The following is a 16,038-nucleotide window of genomic DNA, read 5'->3' as shown; positions in this document are numbered from 1 at the left end:
GGGGAGTAGCCTAGAGACAGGGGCTTGGATTGGCGAAAGCTCGCCTGGCTGCGGAGCGCCAGCTCCATCCCAAGATCCAACTAACATAGTTTTAACTGCAGCACCTTTAATCTACTACTAGTTCACTGCCTCCATAATAATAATAATAATAATCTTTATTTATATAGCGCCATCATATTCTGTAGCGCTTTACAAATCATAGGAAACAAATACAAATGTGATGTAACAGAGCACGACATTTGTATGGAACAACAGGAGTGAGGTCCCTGCTCGCCAGAGCTTACGGTTTATGAAGATGATGGGGTAACACGAGGTAAAAGAATATTTAATGGTCAAGCCATTCTTCTTAGGGAATAGAACAAAATATAATAAATGGAATTGCTGTCGCTTGAACCACTCAGCCGTCATCTTATATACCAGGTCCAGGGTGAATGGGACTGCAGAGAAGTCTGGTGCCTGTTGGTTGCTGGATAACAGATGGGAGGACGACACAGGACGGGTTAGTAGAAGAGTTAAAACTTCATGCAGTTAATGAGTGTTATAGGCTTGCCTAAAGAAATGGGTTTTAAGAGCACGTTTGAAACTTTGGAGGTTAGGTATTAGTCTGATAGTCCGGGGCAGAGCATTCCATAGAATTGGTGCAGCTCTAGAGAAGTCTTGGAGACGCGAGTGGGAGGTCCGCACTAGGGTAGAGGTTAATCTAAGATCACTGGCGGATCTAAGAGCACGGGTTGGGCGATAGACTGAGATAAGAGAGGAGAGGTAGGGGGGTGCAGCATTATACAGAGCTTTATGGATGAGGGTTATTATTTTAAACTGTATTCGAAAGGAGACTGGCAGCCAGTGCAGCGACTGGCATGAACTGTAAGCATACATGGTCCCCTTATCAAACGAGCTGTGTCAGGCAGAATTTTGGGTTGTTTTCATGGCTTCCACAACAAACTTGTTAACTTTGTCGCCACCCTGCTGTGTAATCCACAAAAAATACTGGCAAACTTTTATCATTTACCGATATTATTTCAGCGCTTCTTGCGCATCTGTTTACATTCCCCTCACCCGCCATATCCTAAACTTATAAGAACGCTACTACACTTGATCTTATACAAAAGGTTCTTAGAAGTGCTGTTTGGGGAGTAGCCTAGAGACAGGGGCTTGGATTGGCGAAAGCTCGCCTGGCAGCGGAGCGCCAGCTCCATGCCAAGATCCAACTAACATAGTTTTAACTGCAGCACCTTTAATCTACTACTAGTTCACTGCCTCCATACATGGTCCCCTTATCAAACGAGCTGTGTCAGGCAGAATTTTGGGTTGTTTTCATGGCTTCCATGTTAACTTTGTCGCCACCCTGCTGTGTAATCCACAAAATATACTGGCAAACTTTTATCATGTACCGATATTATTTGAGCGCTTCTTGCTCACCTCTCTGCCACCCATTGGTTTGAAGCCTGAGTCCATTTAGGGTATGTCGCCATGCCACTCTCTAGCCTGCTGCTGCTGCCTCTGCATGCCGTCCCCTATAGTGTCAGGGTCAATTATTGCATGTTTTAGATGCTATCTAGCTTCATTCTGTCACTCTGTCATGGCCATGCTGTTGCCCATAATTTTGGCATAATGGTGCGATGATGCAGCCTCAGAGGCATCCATGCATGCTGCCCCTGCTGTTTCCTGTCCATTTCCGTGGTGTTTCCATCCTTTTCTGAGGTTCCCAGGTGTTTGGCCAAGCTTCCCTGTGCAGAGCCTTAGTCCCCTTGAAAAATGCTCGAGTCTCCCATTGACTTCAATGGGGCTCGTTATTCGAGACGAGCACTCGAGCATCGGGAAAAGTTCGTCTCGAATAACGAGAACCCGAGCATTTTAGTGCTCGCTCATCTCTATTCATAGACTAAAAGTTGAAGAAAATAGAAAGGGAGGCACTGCTGCACAGTTCTGTAAAGGAGGGCACTGCTGGACAGTTCTGTAAAGGAGGGCACTGCTGGACAGTTCTGTAAAGGGGGGCACTGCTGAACAGTTCTGTAAAGGGGGTCACTGCTGGAAAGTTCTGTAAAGAGGGGCACTGCTGGACAGTTCTGAAAAGGGAGGCACTGCTGGACAGTTCTGTAAAGGGAGGCACTGCTGGACAGTTGTTTTGTAAAGGAGGGCACTGCTGGACAGTTCTGTAAAGGGAGGTACTGCTGGAAAGTTCCGTAAAGGGGGGGCACTGCTGGACAGTTCTGTAAAGGGAGGCACTGCTGGACAGTTCTGTAAAGGGGGGCACTGCTGGACACTTCTGTAAAGGGGGCACTGCTGGACACTTCTGTAAAGGGAGGCACTGCTGGACAGTTCTGTAACTGGGGCACTAATGGACAGTTCTTTAAGGGGGGAACTGCTGTAAAGGGAGGCATTGCTGGACAGTTTTGTAAATGGGGGCACTGCTGGACAGTTCTGTAAAGGGGGGCACTTCTGGTCATTTCTGTAAAGGGCGGGCCCTGCTGGCTAGTTCTGTAAAGTAGGGCACTGCTGGACAGTTCTGTAAAGGGGGGAATTGCTGGACACTTCTGTAAAGGGGGCACTGATGGACACTTCTGTAAAGGGAGGCGCTGCTGGACAGTTCTGTAACTGGGGCACTAATGGACAGTTCTGTAAAGGGGGGCACTGCTGTTCAGTTCTGTAAAGGGGGGAACTTCTGGACAGTTCTGTAAAGGGGGGCACTGCTGGACAGTTCTGTAACTGGGGCACTAATGGACAGTTCTGTAAGGGGGGGAACTGCTGGACAGTTCTGTAAAGGGGGGCACTGCTGGACAGTTCTGTAAAGGGGGGCACTGCTGGACAGTTTTGTACCTGGGGCACTAATGGACAGTTCTGTAAAGGGGGGCACTGCTGGAGAGCTCTGGAAAGGGGGGGACTTCTGGACAGTTCTGTAAAGGGGGGCACTTCTGGACAGTTCTGTAAAGGGGGGCACTTTTGGACAGTTCTGTAAAGGGGGTACTTCTGGACAGTTCTGTAAAGGGGGGCACTGCTGGACAGTTCTGTAACTGGGGTACTAATAGACAGTTCTGCATTGTAATTTATCTTTGACGTTTACTCACTTAGGTGAATATGTTTTGTGTGGGCGCACAGCTGATTCATTTGTCCCTTATTTGTTGGACATTTTACCCTACAACATAGATCTGATTTGCAACCAATAAGGAAGCTGGATTTGGAAAAGGTGCGACAGAACAGTCCCAGCTTAATTTTCTGCACAAAAAAGTAACTGCATGTACAATGTCCAGACTACATTTTATTGTAAGTTCATAGACTAAAAGTTGAAGATATTTTTTATGTAAAATAAAGAAAAGCGCCTTTTTTATTATATTGTAGAGGAAATGGAGTCCGATAACATTTTTAGATCTGCAAATTAAGATTAACAATAATCCCACTCAAATGACATCCTATAGAAAATGATGAAGTACTTACTTGAGTTTTTTAATGTTGCATAGAGTTAATTTTTCATTTGGGAACACCCCCCATCCCCCCCCCCCCCCCATTGCCTCCTGGCTACCTTGTAAGACAGCCGCAATAACATCAAGCATGACTTTCAGGAAGCCTAATGAATGCCAAACCAGTGTATCTATTCTAGATAGAACAGATTCCCAACTGTAGACAGCGTTGTTTCAATGTCTTTGCATCTCGTTAGTACACAGTGATGACAACAAGGTTCTGTTTTCCCACATGGGCAAAGCTAGGCACGAGAAGTTGACCTCGGTCTTCCAAATTTGGACAAAGGATGGGTAGTCTGCGCACTATGTCAAAGAGTGTTTACAGTTGATTAATGGTATTTCTGCATCTCATTTGTGACAGGACCCCAAATCTGTGGCACACTACATCTCCCCATTTGCGTGCCATTTATCCTTGTCTTCCAGATGCTATGCTGTGACCATGGCTGCTTTGTTAACTACAACTCAGGTTCTTTTTGCAATTTGTAGGGCAAACGCAGTCCAGGCTGGTGGCGGCCACAGTGCTCTGGAGAAACACCACTGAAGCTGCATCCATGGACTCCTAGATGTCCAAGTAATGGTAGCAGTTTGGGCGACTTGATGTCTCAGGGGGCATTAATTATTCACTTTCAAACGGAAAACTGACATAATTTTTTTCCCTTGTTGCGCCTTTTTATTATGTGTTGGCGCCACAATATTGGTGCTTTTCAGACTGACGACTTGTTCTATTTTTGGGCCGAAAATTGTGGCACCACTTGTAAATCTGACACTTTTCTGACACTTCCATTTTTTCCACTTTTTGGCACTTTTCTTGGTGCACAATTAACCCACCTTTTTGTTCATGCGCCAAATCATTAATCCCTTGTGCCACAAACTTACACCCCACTGAAAATTATAGCACGGTTCCTGTGCCACCCTGCACCCAAATTAGTAAATTTCTCCCATCCTGTTTTCTGTGCACTTTGAGGTGTTTGAAATTTTTTTCCCGTCGTTTAATCATTTGTGACAAAGCTGTGACAACGTAGGTGTGAAGACGAAAAGGCATGCTGGGGAAAATTGTATTATGAACAAAAAAGATGCCGCAGGAACAAAATACCTGTAATAAACTATACTCTAAATAACGTCAAAAAAATGGAAAAGAGATAAATCCTCCCGGATAAGAGTAGACAATGGAAAACACTGCATTTTTTTTCTATTTTTCTATAGTACGCAAATTATATTCTGTGATCCGCAGTCGCCATATTTGCCACTCTCGCAGATACGGCTATGCAGCTGTTTTCACTCAGTCCCATTCATTCATAGTCATAGCTGCAATTCTAGGGACCATGGATGAGATTCACTATCTTTCTGCTTCTCTTAATCACTAAATCTCATAGAGCGAATTGTGTGGTTTGAGCTTAATTTTTCTCAGTTAAAAGCATAAAAAAAGCTCAATGTGCCAACAGTTCAGACAGGGAACATGTGAAATAATAATGGTCGTCCTAACAAGTCTCTGAGCTGTGATCCTATTTAGATTTGGGAGTTCAGATGAATGATTAGACCATGTTCGTAAAGCTTCAGGCATGAAGGAATGCAGGAACCTTCTTGCCCCATACGCCTTTCTCTCGCACAATTTCAGCACTCAAGTGTACAATGGCGTCTTATGAATGTGAATGAGGAGAAATGGATAACCCTACGGGGCTTTCTGTAATCGATATCCATCTGCGTCCATCCATCTCCTTTATCAAAACACCATAGTGCGCCAAAGAAAGTAGTGAGGGCCGCGTCGCACGGAGAGGATGTTATAGACCATACCTGCGAGTAACCGCTAGGAAGGGGTAAAATAACATTTTGTGAAATGGGATCTGCTTGAGCGGTGCGATTGCTATTCTCCACCACCTTACATTTACATAGGACGCGGTAAATTACTAACGATATGTCACCCCCTGCCGACCAGTCTACTCATTATAGCAGGTCATAGCTGCAGAATACGATGGGAGCTGTACTACTGAGGCATCAGATAAGTCTTTGAGTTGTCTTTGTGGCCCAGATGCATTAGAAGATTCTTTGTGCTTCGGCTTTGAACCTTTCTGGAACCCAATCTCTTTGCATCCATTAATAGGCATTGTACCACTGATTCTGTCGTAATTAGAATTTTCTCACTAGCCGCCACCGTTGCGGGGTGATCAATGTCATTATTTTCAGTTGGGTGTTGCCAAGCCAACTGCTCCACCCCAGATCCACCCATTTGACCCAAGAGAACCTTTGAGTTGTCTATGTGGCCCAGACATATTAGAAGATTCTTTGTGCTTCAGCTTAAGTAGAACCTTTCTGGAACCCAATCTCTTTGGATCTCTTAATAGGCATTGTACCTCTGAATCTTTCCTAATTAAAAAATTTTCACTAGCCGCCACAGTTCCTGAGCGATCAATATCATTATTGTCAGTTAGGCTGTGCCAGTCCAACTGCTCTACCCCAGGACCACCCACTTGACAGAAGAGAACCTAGTCAGCATAGCTTCAAGGGGTATCAGTACCAAGCAAATGTGCCAATTAGGATTTCTACTGTCAAACAGGTGGTCCCAGGCTACTGTGTATAGCTTGGCTCCGCCCATCTGACAGTTTAGATCAGAAAATAATTTCATTATTTACTTGGGAATGGTGAGATCTAGAAATATTATTCCAGGTGTGACCAAATCCATGGAGTGACACCTATTGAGTGATACAAAGATAAGGAGTTAATGCAGGTGTTGAAAAGTCCTTGTAAATCTAGTGTATAAGTGTGATAAATATTGTAATTTTCCTAATATTAGAAAAGTTTGTCCAGTCTGTCTATCCATCTATCTATTTATCTGTCTCTATCCATCTTGACAAAGGCTTCATGTAGAAGCTGAAACGTTGTGACGTGTTTGGAATAAATCCACTGTTCATTCACCATATGGAGTGCTGTGGAATTCTTTAAAGGGAACCTACCACCACGATTTTACCTAAAAAGGTAGAACGGGTGGTAGGTGGATGTATGGGACGTGAGGATAGCCCTTTTTAGAGCTAATCCTCACGTCCCCGCTATCTTTTTAAAACTTTAATATGTTAATTTTCTTAAGTGGCTACTGGGGCGTGAAGTAGCCAGAGCTGAGGCTACACGTCATGGCTACTCCACGTCCCAGTAGCCTCTATTCTCCTCCTACCTTGACATCTTTGGCAAGCAGCTCCTCGTAGCTGCGTGCCCTTGTCCGGGAAGCTGGCGTTCTGGGCTGTGCGGCCACTGCTCCGAAGACGGAGCTACTGCGCATGCACGAGGCCACGCAGCTTTATAGGTAGAATCGTGGTGGTAGGTTCCCTTTAAATCTACTTACACGGAGGATCGCCATACTCTTTTAGCTTGCAACCTCTTTATGTTGGCGCAGAATTGTGGAGGCTATATGAAGATGGCCCAAGAGCTCACGCTATCACCGATCGAAGGTATTAACCCTTCCGATGCAGTTGGCAGAGCCACCGTGGGCGCTGCCATCTTTGTTGCTATCGTGGCACCCCCCCCCCCCCATACGACATCAGGGGGGGTGGGTCTGAATGGTTGCCATGACAGCTTCTGGTCTGTCTGGTTTCTGCAGTTTCTGCTGTTTCGTTAGGGTCTAAAAAAAAAGTTAAAAAAAAAAGTTTAAAAATAAATCAAATCACCCCCCTTTCCCTAGAACTGATGTAAAATGTAACAAACAGTAAAAATCATAAACATGTAAAGTACCGTATTTTCCGGACTATAAGGCGCACATAAAAGCCTAGGATTTCCTTAGAAATCCAAAGTGCGCCTTATAGTCCGGTGCGCCCTATGTATGGCGCAGGGCAGCGGACCCTACATACATAGGTCCCCGCTACCGGAGACCGGAGACAGCAGATCTCCAGCGGGAACTGCAGACCACACGGCACGAACAACTTCTGCCGCGTCGGTCTGCAGTTCCCGCAGGAGATCTGCTGTCTCCGTTAGCGGGGACCCATGTAAGTATGGTCCGCTGCCATCCTCCCCCCTGAAAGGACCCCCATCCCCGCTCACCTCTCCAGTCGCTCTGTCTCCGCTCTGCCACGCTCTGCCACGCCCTCGGAACTCCGCCACGCCCCCGGCCACCCTGCGCCTTATAGTCCGATGCGCCTTATATATGGAATAATTCCATATATAAGGCACATCAGACTGATGCGCCTTATATTCCGGTGCACCTAATGGCCCGGAAAATACGGTATCTCAAAATGCCCAATCTATCAAAATATAAAAACGCTTATTGCCGGTGGTGACCCCCATAACAGAGAATAGCGCCCACATGTACGAAACACTACTTTTACACCATTTTACATGGCGTAAAAAGAGATAAAAGTGATCAAAAAGTTGCACAGTCCTCAAAATGGTAGCAATGAAAACATCAGCTCACTTCGCAAAAAAATGTATAGTATGAAAAAGTTATTAGGGTCAGAAGATAGCGAAACACTTTTTTTTTTCCGTACACATTTGTTTAATATTTGCAAATGTATTAAAACACAATAAAACTATATAAATGTAGTATCACCGTGATCAAACCGAACCAAAGAATAAAGCAGAAGTATTATTTGGAGCGCACAGTGAAAGTCGTAAAAACTGAGCCCACAAGAAAGTGGCGCAAATGAGCTTTTTTGCCAATTTTACCACATTTGGAATCTTTTTTGGGCTTCCCAATACACGGCATGGAATAATAAATTCGGAGAAGTAAAATTAGTTATGCAGCAAATAAGCCCTCACACAGCTCTGTAAATGGTAGAATGAAAAAGTTATGGATTTTTGAAGGTAGAAAGTGAAAAATGAGCGAAAAAACCCTGCGTCCTCAAGGGGTTAAGTATATCCAGCTATTTTTGCAAGTGCTGCTCTTGGATTTGCTTTTCTATCTATCTGTCTGTCTCAAATCTATTATCTATCATCTCATAGACTGTAAGCTCTTGTGATTAGGACCCTCACTCCTATTGTTCCGTACTCTGTAATGTTTTAATCTTATTTGTATGTTCACCAGAATCTGTAAAGCACTATGGAATTTGATGGCACTATATACCGTATTTTTCGGACTATAAGGCGCACAAAAAATCCTTTGACTTTTTCTGAAATGAAAGGTGCGCCTTTTAATCCGGTGCGCCTTATATATGAACCATACTTACAGACAACAGCTGCCTTGTACTGTGCACAGGTCTGCCACCTGCTGGTCATTCATCCTTATAATCCGGTGCGCCTTATATATGAACCATACTTACAGACAACAGCTGCCTTGAACTGTGCACAGGTCTGCCACCTGCTGGTCATTCATCCTTATAATCAGGTGCGCCTTATAATCCGGTGCGCCTCATATAGACATTTTAGCAGACATTTGTTAATGGTGCGCCTTATAGTCCGAAAAATACGGTAAAAAAGATTATTATTATTAATATTATTATTATTTATCTATATATTTATAACCATTTATCTTATATCTTTGTATTTCATATCTTATCATTGTTTTATTATATTTTGGTATAGAAATGGGTCTTATTACTATTACTATTTTTTATTCCAAATATTTTTCTGCCGACTCCACGGTGAATAGGTAAGATATTCCGGGAGTATGTGTGATAGATACTATAGGGGAGATTTATCATCAAGTTTCTAGTTGCCCATGGAAACCAATCAGAGCTCAGATTTCATTTTACAAACAGCTGTGGTTGCCATGGGCAACTAGAACAGTTTTGCTCTAAGAGACTTATGATAAACCTCCCCCTATACGTCTACTTGTCAATGTTCAGGCTTCCAATCACAGGACAGAATATTCTATCAGGTCCTGGCGTCTGATGTGTAAGTCCATGGTGTCAGCCTCGCTACATCTAGTGGCAATGTGTATCCCAGTAGGATGTTCCCGGACTCCTGGAGAGGTAAGAAATCGCAGCGCACAGACTTATCCATCATCTTCTGCCAAGGCTCGCTTTTTATGGGGAAACAGATGGCCGCTTTCTAAACTGCAACTTTTTACATCTTGGCTTTAGATTCAAATAAAAATAATTGCAAACTTCCTGAAGATGCCAAAATGGAAAATGTGCCCCTGGTGGATTAGCAGATGCTGCATATTCCTACCACATCAAGAAGAGCAAATAACAGGGACACGCAGACAAATCTTATTAGGGATGTTTTGAGAAGTTTCTCATAAAGTTTATTAGGCTTGCTTTAGTAATTTCATTAAGTTAGGAAAAAAAAAAGTCAAAATATTAGAGAACAGAAAATATACAATATGACAAGTGTTACACGTGTCCCGGAGACTGCACTTCATGCTCATCTGCACATCGGAGAGAGAAGCGGTGTCCACCTCTGCAGCCAAAGCTTTACGCTTCCACTATTTTCTGTAGATCTTTTATTTTATATAAAAGTAAAAAACATAACACAAACCAAACATAATATACAATATATACAAAATATATACATTAACTTACCTGCTGGTCCAGCCCCATTCACACCTAGCAAAAACAATGGGGCACATTTACTTACCCGATCCTGTCGCGATCCTGCGTTGCGTTCTCCGTAGAGGATTCGGGTCTTCCGGCAATTCACTAAGCTAGTGCACCCGATGTCCACTAGGTGTCGCTGCTGCGCTGAAGTCCGCTGGAGTTCGCCGGAGTTCATCATCCTCTCCTGAGTGCAGGTAAGCGCATGTCAAGCTGCACATTTTTTTTTAAAATACCGCGGTTTTTCCGAATCCGTCGGGTTTTCCGGCAGCTACGCCCCCAATTTCCATCGCATGCATGCCAGCACCGATGCGCCACAATCCGATCGCGTGCGCCCGGGAAACCTGACAAAAAAGACAGATTCGGGCCCTTAGTAAATTACCCCCAATAACTTAAAATACACCGAAATGAATAAACACTAAATACCACAACCCCCACCCAACCGATCACCACATCCTAAACCAAACCAATAAACAAAGACAAACCACACCCACAAATAACCGCCCTGTTGATTAGGTTCAGCCTATTCCCCCATAACAGCTGGAAGAACAGACTGTACACCCGAGTCCAGATGGGTTCCGGCAAGATGCACACACTGCCCAGATATATCAGCAGCGGGAGCAGGAAGGTTTTGATCAGATTAACCCTTTCTCTGAGGGTCAAAGACCAACCCTTCCACTGATCCACCCTCTTAAGCCTGCCATCCCAGTTTTGCATGGGGTAATCCCCCTGGCCAAATTCGATACCGAGAACTTTGGCAGAGTCCTGGGGCCCTGGAAGAGTGTCCGGGAGATCAAAGCCTGGACCTCCCTCTCCCAGCCAGAGACTCTCACACTTATCCCGGTTGATCTTGGACCCAGAAGCCTCTGAGTAGCGGTTAACCTCCGACATCACCCATTGCGCCTCCCCTCCCGAAGATACGAAAATGGGGACATCATCGGCATACGCTACCACTCTAAGAGTGGCTTCCGGTGCTGCCCGACCCATCCCGACTCCCACCAACGCCCCCTGATCAACCCTCCTAAGGAATGGGTCGATTGCAAACACGTACAGTAGTGGGCTCAGAGGACAACCACTATTTTCTGTATACAGCATCTATGCAGACCTGTTTGCTGCCCTAGTTACACACTACAAACTAATCTGTGTGTGGTCTGATCCTGAAGTCACTATTCACGTTTTCACAGTTTGTTCTATGAGTTATCACAAAACAAGGTTTAAATTTAACCCCTTAAAGACCCATGGATTTGTTAAGGGAGTATAGAGAGGGCTCACAGACTGAGCCCCATAAATTGCGGGGCATTATGCAGCAAATACCCACAACCAACTATTTAAATGTGTTGTGCCATCTTGGGCCGGATCGTCTTCCCCTATGAAGGATGCCACCCATGGAAGGATGCCACCCATTGCCATGACTGATGGGACTCTCTGTTAATGCCGGACTGATATGGATAATATACAGATATTGACATATTGCAGACTACTATATGTGCAGAATGAGCGATCAGATCTAGTAAAAAAAAAAAAATTATAAAAAAATAAAAAATTCAGATCACCCACCATTCCCTAGATTGGAAACAAACATAAGCATATCCCTACAGCTCTGCTACCTTTACACAAACAGCTCCACTAAATTCACATAGACGACTCTGCCACACTGTACATTCCTGTCTGTGCCGTCTGATGGTTTTGGTTCCCACGGAGAGGGCTCTGAGTGCCACCTCTGGCACCCTTGCCATAAGGCCACCACCACTGTTCTACACCCTTAGCTCAATATACATCATATTCATTAAATCCCCTATCAGCTCCACATGACCTCGGCCCTTGCTAAAAAGTGTTTCTTATAGTCCGAAAAATATGGTACATACATTTAGTATCTCTGTTATTATGCTGGACCAAAGAACTATCATTTGAGGCACATGGTGAAAGGCGTAAAAATAGTGCCCACAATAAAATGGTGCGCTTTTTTTTTGTCAATTTCACCACATTTGGAATTGTTTTCCAGCTTCCCAGTAGAGACAGTAGAGATTTGGGGTATGTTCTGGCTGTGGGTTCATTTTTCTAGTCTGTGGGCAAATAATATATGGTAAATTATCTGTAAATGTAATTATACAACCTGGCAAAAGTATACATTTTTAAAGATCTTTATTGTATGATGGACCCATCTCCTGTTGATGTTATAGCGCCAGGATGTTCTGCAGCGCTGTACAGGGATGACCATCGTTCAAATTGGGGGACAATTTGGAGGGAAACTAATTCACCTAACAGTATATTTTTGGGATGTGGGAGGAAACCGGAGTACCCGGAGGAAACCCACGCAGACACGGGGAGAACATACAAACTCCATGCAGACAACTGGTGATTGTTCAGATGGTGAATACAGGACACCAGTGCTGCAAGGCAACAGTGCTAGTCACTGAGCCACCGCGCTGCCCTACAATAGGAGAAGACGTCTTGGTGGAGATGACACTTTCCACTGGTCTTCTGGGTGACTTCTTGGCTGCGCTGTGGTCTTGGCTGGGCCTGATGATGGAGCAGACTGGTCACTGATGGATCCTCTCAGGTCTGGTCGAGAAGAACCATCTTGCTGTGACAGATGCGACACTGATATTTCTCGGTGTTGAGAGAAGCCGTCCAGCGTCCAACTCTATGGTGGGAGAGAAATGGTAGATTATAGACAAAGCTAAAAATATCAAATATACAAAACCAATGATTGACCCCCTTAATGTCAGACTTCAGATGCTTGTGTCAATACAGCAAGCAGTGGTGGTAACTCACACATCATCCATAGTCAAATAACAGAGCAAGATACAAGTACATCTACTCTCACCAGGCCCCAGTCTGTCCATGGTTCATGTACTAAGCTCTAGGCTGACCCCACAGAAAGCTGTATGTTACCTGGATTGGCACCCTGAGCACTGGTAGACCACCTTGTAGTGGGTCTCATAGGTGTGGAACTGAGTGATGGGTGGCATGTCAGGGTGGGCCAGTTCGGCCATGGCACAGTGATAGTCCCATAGCAAGCCATGGGTGAGATCTGCTTCTCCATCGATGAGCCAGCAGGCAGCGTGACACATCTCGTGTATTAATGTGTCTCGAAGTCGATCTGAAGATAGAGATGGAGATACTTACAATCAGGAGGAAAGAGACCAGGACAAAGCTCAGGAGATGTCTACAATGTACATGATATGAGACCGACCTGCAGAATCGCAGATTTTATCAGATATGTGGATGACGGCATAGGGAACCCCGTTCTTCTTCCCAAATCCCGTGCGGCCAGCTTGTCTCCTCAGCCTTTTATTCCAGCTGATCTCCATGTCTGCAGGAAGCTACAGAGGAAGGAAGGAGAGAACATGAGAAATGTCTGATTGTATGAATGATGGGGCTGTATACTATATATACTACAGCTAGTAACCCTTCAGTCACTACACACACATTGCCCTGTACATGGCTGTAACCATTGAGTACCTGATTGTCAAAGACGCTCTGGTTAAAGAACCTGTAGAGACGTCTTGTCAGCTCCTGTTTGTTCTGATGGAAATTGGTGACATATTTGGAGGTGGGAGAAGACAGATCCTTCAGGAAACCGTTATTGGTGGGACGCTCCGATCTCCCGTTACTGTAATAGAGGATCACAGATCAATAATGGGAATACTGTAAGAACATACAACATGTACACACCTGACAGCTTACTGATAGTGTAGAAATAACACTGCCACCTAGTGACCAGATAACATGAAGCAGATCATATATAGAAATACACTACCTTGCTGTCTCCTCCTGCACAAAGCTGGACCATGGGGAATTAGGCTCTGGAGAATATAAGAAATATCATCATTTACTTCTATGTAATTCACTAAAGTCTAATATTTTATTATACTGGAAGAAGCTTCTGATCACTGTAGAAGCTTTATGAGATACCTGAGTCTATATAAAGCAGGTGAGGCCCAGAGCTGCCATCATCATCTTCAAGGCTCCTCAGAGACCTTGGAAACAGCGGATGAGACTGGAATAAAGAAACATAAACCTCAGAATGATGGAAAGAAGTGATATAAGAGTATAACACATAATGTACTGTCCCCTGATCACACCCAGAGCCATAGACTGGAGAGAAGTCAGCGCTCACCTGATGGAGGGTCTCATCACCGCTGATCTCCTCTGCGTCACACACAGAGATCTCACGACACTTTTTAGTGACCAGAAACTATGGAGGAAAATAGGAACATTTTTAGCATCATTTTTTAGTAAAATAAATAATCCAATCACTCACAACTAGAATGTGGCTGGTGTAGTATATAATATAAAGTGACAAGTGACTGGCCCGTGAGACAGAGGATAGTAGTGGGATTACCTGGACCTATAGATGGACATCACTAGAGCTTAACCCAAATTATAAAAACTAACCCAAATTATGGCTGATTGGCCTGTATATTGGGGTGGGTAATACAGCATGGAGACTCGTATACGCCTGCAGGTCGTGTAATAATGTATGGCCAGGACAGTTATATTTTATTTGGCCTGCTCCAGGTTGCCCCTGATATTGGGGAATGATTGAACTGGTATGAATTGGTTAATACTTAGGTTACTGCTTGTATCTAGAATCTTCTTTTGACTATATTGATGTAATACGATTTTATATGACATGTATGATATTGATGTGCTATAGTAAATATATTACAGAAGTTACCACTTACCTGGTCTTCGGTGCCGCTGTCGTCAGATTCGATGATAAATTGACGCTTTCGCTTATATTTAGACATTTTGCTCAATTAAATCAACACAAAATGCTCTCTCCTAAACTTCTATAACCCTCAGCGGATGTGATCGGAACCAGCGATTTTATAGGTTCTGTGTATTGTGACATTGTGACTTGTGTGATATCACATTCTATAGAATTGTATATAGAACTCTGATACTGTGACATCAGAGCCAGGAAAGTTCTGCTAATAGACAGATCCATAGATACATAAATGTATATAAATCCAAAAATGAAGCAACACTCCAAATCCAAACAGGTAAAAGTGAAGTAGTTTATTTCGAAACTGGCCAGTTTCGGAATAAACTCTACTTTACTTTTACCTCTTTGGATTTTGGAGTGCTGCTTCATTTTTGGATTTTTTATGTACGTGCGTTCCTACCCGAACTCTGAGGCCTTTGCAACCCCCTTAAAGGGGCATCTTGGACTTTGTGCTGTTGTGTTTTTTCTATTTTAGATAAATAGATAGATGTAAGATACGTTTACATACATGCAGGCAAATGTGGTCCATTTAGTCTGACATATTTCTGAATTTACTGTCAATGCTTTTTATTGTAGCTATTAAGTGTAAGAGAAAAGTAGGCGTGGCTTTCTTGCCAAGGATTTGGGAACATTATTCAGGAAATGAAACTTTAGAAATGTAAACATTAAAGAAATATCTAGACCTAAACAACATCTATTTGTCACAGTCCATTTGTTTAACATCAAATTGTTACATCCAGCTTATGCCACAACAAAGCATTTCAAATTTTGGTGAACCTTAGGCCACATCTCTTATCTGTAAAACCACTCTCCCATTTCTGGGTCGAAAACAAATTTCTATGCTTCAGGGACTGGGTGCAAGAAGGGAAGAGAAAATACTGGCATCAGCAAGAACAAGTAATTTCTACTTTATGACAAAAATGGAACAGAGGCCAAGGATGAGCAGAATTGTGGAGGTTTTGTTTGGGTCTGGGTTCTGGTGTCAAAGTCCCACCGTTAAAACACACACACTCTTATCACGGGTGTTAACGCATTTAAATAACTGGAGGCCGGTGGCACATGCACAATTTGGCATCACACATCACCGATCACAAAGTTAAATGGAAGGCAAAAACACCATACTTCAGACTGTAGTCCCGATTCAGGTCCGGGGGACCAAAACCGATATTGTACAGCACAGACCTGAACATTGTCCAGTCATCACTAATAGAGGCAACATATTTCTATTATTATAATCACTTAAAAGCCCATGATTCTGAGAGATTACAAGATACATAAAGGAAACCTGTCATCAGAAATTGGCCTTATAAACCACTACCACTATCTTGTCAAGCAGCTAAGTAGCTTCTAGGTCATGTTTCTTTCATGGTCTGGTGTGGTGGCATCATCCAGAAAA

At 43.8% G+C, this 16,038-nt stretch overlaps 1 protein-coding gene across 1 annotated transcript; it reads right to left on the bottom strand.

Annotated features, from left to right (window-relative positions):
• Positions 1–12,052: 12,052 nt before the first annotated feature.
• On the bottom strand, positions 12,053–14,703 carry LOC140104152 (germ cell nuclear acidic protein-like). The gene is made up of 8 exons (XM_072127544.1): positions 14,599–14,703; positions 14,031–14,108; positions 13,826–13,910; positions 13,671–13,716; positions 13,373–13,523; positions 13,104–13,233; positions 12,803–13,010; positions 12,053–12,551 (listed from the first exon to the last, which is right to left on the bottom strand). Exons 1-8 carry the CDS (start codon positions 14,662–14,664, stop codon positions 12,464–12,466), a joined length of 852 nt encoding a protein of 283 aa, XP_071983645.1. The 5' UTR covers positions 14,665–14,703; the 3' UTR covers positions 12,053–12,463.
• Between the last annotated feature and the right edge of the window lie 1,335 nt (positions 14,704–16,038).

The sequence above is a fragment of the Engystomops pustulosus genome, chromosome 10 (assembly GCF_040894005.1).
Source record: "Engystomops pustulosus chromosome 10, aEngPut4.maternal, whole genome shotgun sequence".
Lineage (NCBI taxonomy): Eukaryota > Metazoa > Chordata > Amphibia > Anura > Leptodactylidae > Engystomops > Engystomops pustulosus.
Note: the sequence above shows the minus strand (reverse complement) of the source record. Positions and strands in the feature narration are given on the sequence as shown.

What these genes read in the sequence shown, in the direction of transcription:
- LOC140104152 (XM_072127544.1), bottom strand. Translation starts at nt 14,664, where the DNA reads ATGTCTAAATATAAGCGAAAGCGTCAATTTATCATCGAATCTGACGAC. An exon ending in GTGATGAGACCCTCCATCAG is followed by an intron (nt 13,911 to 14,030) that starts GTGAGCGCTGAC and finishes TCTTTATTCCAG; the next exon opens with TCTCATCCGCTGTTTCCAAG. An exon ending in CCTGCTTTATATAGACTCAG is followed by an intron (nt 13,717 to 13,825) that starts GTATCTCATAAA and finishes TATATTCTCCAG; the next exon opens with AGCCTAATTCCCCATGGTCC.